The following is a 7,888-nucleotide window of genomic DNA, read 5'->3' as shown; positions in this document are numbered from 1 at the left end:
TCCATGATGCAAAATTGTAAATAACTATATTTTCATCGGTAACTGATAAGCTGACAAGTAATTGAGATCTTTTTTAATTGAGATCTTTTTTAATTAAAATAGCCACTAATTAAGGTAATCAACATAGAATTGACATATTAGCTTATAATTATATTCTTCGAAACCCATCTCCTCAAAATCCTACACCCAGCGTATCAGTTCGAGAAAGCATAACTCAACCTTGACAAAAATACTTGAGTATGATGATAGTAAACAAATCCAGAGTTAGGATTACAACGGGGCATTAACAGATGTGATCATAATCTTAGTAACTCCATGTTAACGCTAGAAACAACAAAAAAGTGTACAGAGAGAGTGGTCGTCTTCAATGATGTGAAGGGATGAGTGTCAAGCGCCTAACAATGACACAGCACCGAAAGAAGCAGCCGTCCACGTTTTTTCATCCAATGTAGCCTTTGTTGATTTTTTGAAAAAAAACAAAAGAGCGGGCCCACTGCTACAGTAAAATATTAATATTTTATTGTGCATAGTATTTTTTAAAAAACTATAAATAGGGATCCAAATCCTTAAGGAAATCTTATCCCAGAAACAACTTCTTATATAGAAGAGTGTGAGAGAAAAAAATAGAGAGAGTATCTCCTTAGAAAGAGAGATTGTAACTCCAGAGTTTTCTCCTCATAGTGAATTCTTCTATTCTTGCCCGTGGACGTAGGCAATCAAGTGTCGAACCACGTAAATCTGTGTGTCCAACATTTTATCTCTACTTTTGCTCTACTATTGCTGCGACCCTGCTCTATTGGGCCCCGGGTTTGTCCCAACAAGTGGTATCAGAGCCAACTTAGGGTACTTGTATATATCTACTTATCATATGCTCTGTGGCTGCCACCAAAGGTGGATCCTCCACATAAGAAAATAAGTTAGGTTATCATTTACCCTTTGAAGGTGACGGGTACTATTCACGAGTACGGTACTGTTCACAAATATGGTACTATTCACGGATACGGTTACTGTTCATAAATACAGTACTATTTACGTAAAATAGTAAGAAGTTACTGTTCGTGGTAGAAGCAATGGCGGCGAAGTTCAAGATCGAGAAATTCGACGGGAGTAATTTCTCACTGTGGAAGTTGAAGATAAAGGCTATCTTGAGAAAAGATAATTGCCTGGCGGCCATCGGTGCAAGGCCGGACGACATCACAGATGATAAGAAGTGGAACGAGATGGATGAAAATGCTATTGCAAATCTCCATCTGGCATTAGCAGACGGGGTGCTGTCAAGCATAGAGGAGAAGAAGACAGCAAAAGAGATCTGCGATACTCTAACAAAGCTATATGAGGCGAAATCCATGTACAATAAAATCTTCTTAAAAAGGAGACTTTACACTCTGAGGATGGCGGAATCTACATCGATGACCAACCACATCAACACCCTAAACACACTGTTCTCCCAACTCACAACGTTGGGGTATACAGTTGGTGCGAATGAACGTGCAGAACTTCTACTTCAGAGTCTACCTGACTCGTATGATCAACTCATCATCAACTTGACAAACAACATCCTCATGGACTGTCTAGTTTTCGACGATGTTGCAGCCGCTGTTCTGGAGGAAGAAAATCGGCGCAAGAACAAGAAAGACAGGCAGTCAAGTTCACAGCAAGCGGAGGCCTTGTCGGTGACGAGAGGAAGATCAACAGAACGTGGCTCCAGTGGGAGTCATGCCCATGGTAGATCAAAATCACGAAGTAAGAAGAATATCAAATGCTACAATTGTGGCAAAAGAGGGCACGTCAAATCGGAGTGTTGGCACAACAAGAAGAGTGGAGATCAAAAGGCTTCAGAGCCATCAACATCTCAAGGATGTGTTGTCAGTACGTCAGACAATGGTGAAATTCTATTTAGTGGAGCAACCACTGTTGATGAAGGCAGAAAGAAGTTTGCTGATGTCTGGTTTCTGGATTCAGCAGCCTCTTGGCACATGACCTCTCGGAGAGAATGGTTTCACAAATATGAACCTATCTCAGGAGGATCTGTATTCATGGGGAATGATCATGCCTTGGAGATTTCTGGTATTAACACTATTAAAATTAAAATGTTTGATGGTACAATATGTACCATTCAAGATGTGCGACATGTGAAGGGCTTGAAGAAGAATCTATTGTCTTTGGGACAATTAGATGAGCTCGGGTGCAAGACCCATATCGAAAATGGGATCATGAAGATTGTTAAAGGGGCGCTTATGGTGATAAAAGGAGAAAAGATAGCTGCAAATCTGTACATGCTCAAGGGAGAAACCATGCAGGAAGCTGATTCATGTATGGCATCAACCAGCCGTGGAGAAGAACAAACCATGATGTGGCATCACAAACTAGGCCACATGTCAGAACAAGGCTTAAAGGTTCTCTCCGATCAGAAGCTGCTTCCTGGACTTAATTCGGTAGCTCTTCCATTCTGCGAGCATTGTGTTACAAGTAAGCAGCATCGGCTAAAGTTCAACACATCGAGTTCTAGAAGCAAGACTATTCTGGAACTGGTTCATTCTGATGTATGGCAAGCACCAGTTACATCCTTAGGAGGAGCAAAGTACTTTGTGTCCTTTATTGATGATTACTCCAGGAGATGTTGGGAGTATCCTATCAAGAAGAAGGCGGATGTGTTCTCAGTCTTTAAAGCCTACAAAGCGCGGGTCGAGCTTGAATCTGAGAAGAAGATCAAGTGCTTAAGGTAAGATAATGGAGGAGAATACACAGACGGTGAATTCCTAACATTCTGCAAGCATGAAGGCATCAAAAGACAATTCAGTACTGCTTATACTCCTCAACAAAATGGAGTGGCGGAGCGGATGAACAGAACTCTGTTGGAAAGAACAAGAGCTATGTTGGCAACTGTAAATCTGGAAAAAGTCTTTTGGGCGGAAGTAGTAATAACCGCTTGTTATGTGGTGAATCGATCTCCATCAACTGCAATACAATTGAAGATGCCAATGGAGATGTGGACTGACAAGCCAGCTGATTATTCCAACCTCCATATATTTGGATGTCCAGTGTACGTAATGTACAATGCCCAAGAAATTACAAAGCTGGATTCAAAATCCAGAAAATACATATTCTTGGGGTATGCTGATGGAGTAAAGGGGTATCGCCTATGGGATCCCACTGCCCGCAAGGTTATCATCAGCAGAGATGTTATCTTTGTAGAGAACCAACTACAAAGTAAAGAGAAAGAAAGCAGTTCGAGGAAGGACTCAGAGACTGTAGCTGTTCAGGTAGAAGATAATCCGAATTCTTCTGAAGCAACACCGGAGCATGATGTACAAGAACCAGTCGAGTCCGAGGCTCTAGAAGTTCGAAGGTCAACTCGTGAGAGAAGACCACCGACTTGGCACTCGGAGTATATTACGGAGAGTAATATTGCATATTGTCTTCTAATAGAAGATGGAGAGCCATCAACTTTTCATTAAGCTATAAATGGCACAGATGCATCTTTGTGGATGGCAGCAATGTAGGAAGAAATTGAAGCTCTCCATAAGAACAATACTTGGGAACTTGTGTCACTGCCACAAGGAAGAAAGACCAATGGAAACAAATGGGTCTACAAGATCAAGCGAAATGGCGATGATCAAGTGGAGCGGTATCGTGCTAGATTGGTGATAAAAGGATATGCTCAGAAAGAAGGTATTGATTTTAATAAAATATTTTCTCCTGTAGTTCGACTAACAACAGTCCGAATAGTCCTGGCCATGAGCGCTATATTTGACTTACATCTAGAGCAGCTAGATGTGAAAACAGCATTTCTTCATGGAAATCTTGAAGAAGAAATTTACATGCTCCAACCAGAAGGTTTTGAAGAAAAAGGAAAAGAGAACAAAGAGAGATTTGATTCATTCATCATAAGCCTTGGATACAACAGACTTAATTCAGACTCTTGTGCATATTTCAAGAGGTTTGGTAAAAATAACTTTGTTATCTTATTGTTGTATGTTGATGACATGTTGGTTGCAGGCCCCAACAAAGATCATATCAAAGAATTAAAGGCTCAGTTGGCTAGGGAATTTGAAATGAAGGATTTAGGATATGCAAACAAGATTCTATGGATGCAAATTTACAGAGACAGAATTAATAGGAAGATTTGGCTTTCTCAGAAGAACTATTTGAAGAAAATCTTGCGACGCTTTAACATACAAGATTGTAAGTCAATTTCTACCCCACTTCCTGTTAATTTCAAGTTATCCTCCACAATGTGTCCTAGCAGTGAAGAAGAGAGGATGGAGATGTCTCGAGTACCGTATGCATCAGCAGTGGGAAGCTTAATGTTCGCGATGATTTGTACAAGACCAGACATTGCACAAGCAGTGGGAGTGGTTAGTCGATACATGGCGAATCCTGGTAAAGAGCATTGGAATGCTGTAAAGAGGGTTCTAAGATACATTCAAGGAACCTCAAATGTTGCATTATGTTATGGGGGATCTGATTTTATTGTCAGTGGATATGTTGATTCTGATTATGCAGGTGATCGTGATAATAGCAAATCCACCACAGGTTATGTGTTTGCACTTGCTGGCGGAGCTGTAAGCTGGGTTTCAAAACTGCAGTCAGTTGTGGCTACTTCAACAACAGAAGCAGAGTATGTAGCAGCTACACAAGCCAGTAAAGAATCGATGTGGTTGAAGATGGTGCTGGAGGAACTCGACTATGAACAAAAGAAGATTTCTCTATTTTGTGATAGTCAGAGTGCTTTGCATTTGGCAAGAAATCCAACCTTTCATTCAAAGAACAAGCACATTCTAGTTCAGTATCACTTCGTTCGTGAGAAAGTGGAAGAAGGAATAGTGTATATGCAGAAAATTCACACCAAAGACAACCTAGCAGATTTTTTGATAAAAGCAGTCAATACTGACAAATTCATTTGGTGTCGATCCTCCTGTGATCTGTTTGAGACGTAAGCAACATAAAGATGGCAAGATAGAAAGAATGGTGTGAAGATTGATTGATACTCAATCAAATCTTCAAGTGGGAGATTGTCAAGCGCCTAACAATGACACAACACCGAAAGAAGCAGCCGCCCACGTTTTTTCATCCAATGCAGCCTTTGTTAATTTTTTGAAAGAAAACAAAAGAGCGGGCCCACTACTACAGTAAAATATTAATATTTTATTGTGCATAGTGTTTTTCAAAAAACTATAAATAGGGCTCCAAATCCTTAAGGAAATCTTATCCCAGAAACAACTTCTTACATAGAAGAGTGTGAGAGAAAAAAATAGAGAGAGTATCTCCTTAGAAAGAGAGATTGTAACTCCAGAGTTTTCTCCTCATAGTGAATTCTTCTATCCTTGCCCGTGGACGTAGGCAATCAAGTGCCGAACCACGTAAATTTGTGTGTCCAACATTTTATCTCTACTTTTGCTCTACTATTGCTGCGACCCTGCTCTATTAGGCCCCGGGTTTGTCCCAACATTGAGGACTTGGGGTTTCCAGAGGGAAATCTCGCCGTCAATGGTGTGGAACGGATCGAGGACTTAGGGTTTGCAAGGGAGAGTTCGTCGTGGATGGTGTGAATGGATTGAGGACTTGGGGTTTGCAGAGGGAGAGATTCCCGTCATCGATGATGTGAAGGGCGCTGTCATTACAGAGATCACCGATCATGGCAGAGGACTCTCATCACCGATGATAGAGATGATAGAGAGGGACGGGAATCTCTAAAAAAAAAAAAAATTGAGAGAGAGAGAGAGACGGGATTTTTGAGGAATGCAACGAAGCGGGTCGGGTCAAAGTGGGAGCTTAAAGCGGCTGCAAGTGTAATGAAGTGGGATAGGCCAAATCACATCTGCGATGGCTGCTTTTCATTAGCTACAGCATTAAAATATACTGCTAGCCAGATAATAGCCACGGAAAGTCCGACGTAAAATGGCATTTTGTTTTTTGGGGCAACAGAGCCCGTATTCTTTTCTGTAGCAATCTCCATCGCAGATAGCAAGCACCTGCGACGTACTTTTGTCCATCGCAAATATTCCTTCGCTGATGCCTGATTTTTCTTGTGGTGAATACTCGTCCGCTAGATCGCTATCACACCAAGAACAGACTTACTTTTACTTAGCATGACAAATCAAGTGTTATTATTTCCTCAGAGCACAATTGATCTGGTGCTGCAGGGACGTACTACTGGATGTTTTCACCTATTTTGCTTTACCTGCAAACCGATGCGCTTCAAACTTCTTAATTATTTTTCTACTCGCCATAATTTTGCATCCTTTCGCTTACCTTTGAGAGAAACAAGTGCATTAAACGGATGCCAATTCTTCCTTGTGATGTTTACACATTTAACTCCAACATCTCAATTAACATGAATCATATATCATGTACAAATTAACTCCATGACAAAGTTACATAACTAAAACTCTTTCTTACGCTCTGGATTATTTAAGGAGAAACAGCAGCCATGAACTCCTCATCCGCCTCAAGCAAAGCCATATGTTCTGGCAACAAACAGATTTCAAGATCCACACTCCCTCCACCCTCCCACCCAGGATACGATGACACCTTACCGTCAAACTTATTTGACGTCCCGCTTCTAACCGCTGCCGCCCTCCCCCATCCAAAATCACACTCGTACATGTCGAACCTCGGTGAACTCCCCATCATCACACTGTACTTATCAAATCCACTCAAGGGATACACAAAAGGTTCCTCGTGGTACTTCTTAACTAATTCCCTAATTGTATTATCAGTGTGTGATTTCACACTTTGATGCACCAACAAAGCTGCCCACCCGAGTCCATGGGCCATCAGTTCTCCTGCTGTTGTAGTTGCAGCCACCGCATATATCGAGTTCCCAAAGTAATTGGGGGATAAAGGCGGTCGCAGTCGTGCACGGCCTTGAATTGCCAGTCGACAACTAGTCTTCTGGTTGGCAAGTAGACCACGTGCACGGGTGATGGATCGCCACACAAGCGAGCATAACGCTTGGAAAGAGGAGATTGTGTCTGTGTCGCACTCCATGTTGGCTTTCGCTTTTAACTGAGCAATGGACAGTGAAGGGAAATGAAAAAACTTCTCTCTTAGAGGAGGTGGGCTGTGCCTCTCGATGTATTCCTCTGGGTCGGAGTATGGTAGGTTTATAGGAGGGCTTTCGCCCTCAACGAACCAGCGGTCGTGAACAGGAGGCCTAGAGATGGTGAAACCGCATTCTTTTGCTCGAGCAATCTCGGCCCACGCGTTGAGAAAGTGCCAATAAGAAATACCATCCCCCACGACATGATTGAAACAACAAGCAACAAAAAGCCCATCGGATAGTTCAGTCAGCTGAATGGCAAGAAGAGGAAGGGAGTGGCCATCATGGCTGATGGCTCCATTAAAAGGAAACAAAGAGCGAACGAACGACGGAACATCTTCCAATGGTGCAAGAACGTCTACCACCGTAACATCACGGGCTACAGCATGGATAAACTCCGCACCTTGGCTTTTGCAATCAATTAAGACTCGCAGGCTGCGGACTTTATTATTATCGTCCAAAACTCTTTCGGTTTTGAGACGCCCAGCAAGGGGATAGAAGTAGCAGAGGGCGACGGACAGAGAGGACTTAAGGCGATCGATGATACTCTCGATGGAGAGTGTAGAGGGCCGGTTTGGGAACAGGAGGCCCTTTTGAATGTAGTGGGTAGAGAGCATGGCGACATCCCAAGGCGTGAGGTGGCAGAGATTGACAGCCGGGTTTGAGCATGATGAGGGTTTGACGAAGCACTTGGAGACTTGAAGGATCACGGGTACTGGAGATGTAACCATTGTTTTTGTTCTGAAGAACTTGAGCTCTCGGAACTCTCAATGGCCACTTTATCCTATCTAGCTTTTGTGCGGCTTTCTTTGTCTGCGGTACTTCTTTGCATGTATATATCAA

The 7,888-nt window shown here is 42.4% G+C and overlaps 1 protein-coding gene across 1 annotated transcript; it reads right to left on the bottom strand.

The window, feature by feature from the left end:
- On the bottom strand, nt 6,292–7,888 carry LOC109828805 (uncharacterized acetyltransferase At3g50280-like). Its single transcript, XM_020395747.1, has one exon. The coding sequence runs from the start codon at nt 7,774–7,776 to the stop codon at nt 6,415–6,417; it is 1,362 nt and encodes a 453-aa protein (XP_020251336.1). The 5' UTR covers nt 7,777–7,888; the 3' UTR covers nt 6,292–6,414.

This window comes from Asparagus officinalis, chromosome 1 (assembly GCF_001876935.1).
Source record: "Asparagus officinalis chromosome 1, Aspof.V1, whole genome shotgun sequence".
NCBI classification, from domain to species: domain Eukaryota; kingdom Viridiplantae; phylum Streptophyta; class Magnoliopsida; order Asparagales; family Asparagaceae; genus Asparagus; species Asparagus officinalis.
This window is presented reverse-complemented; position numbering and strand designations above follow the sequence as displayed.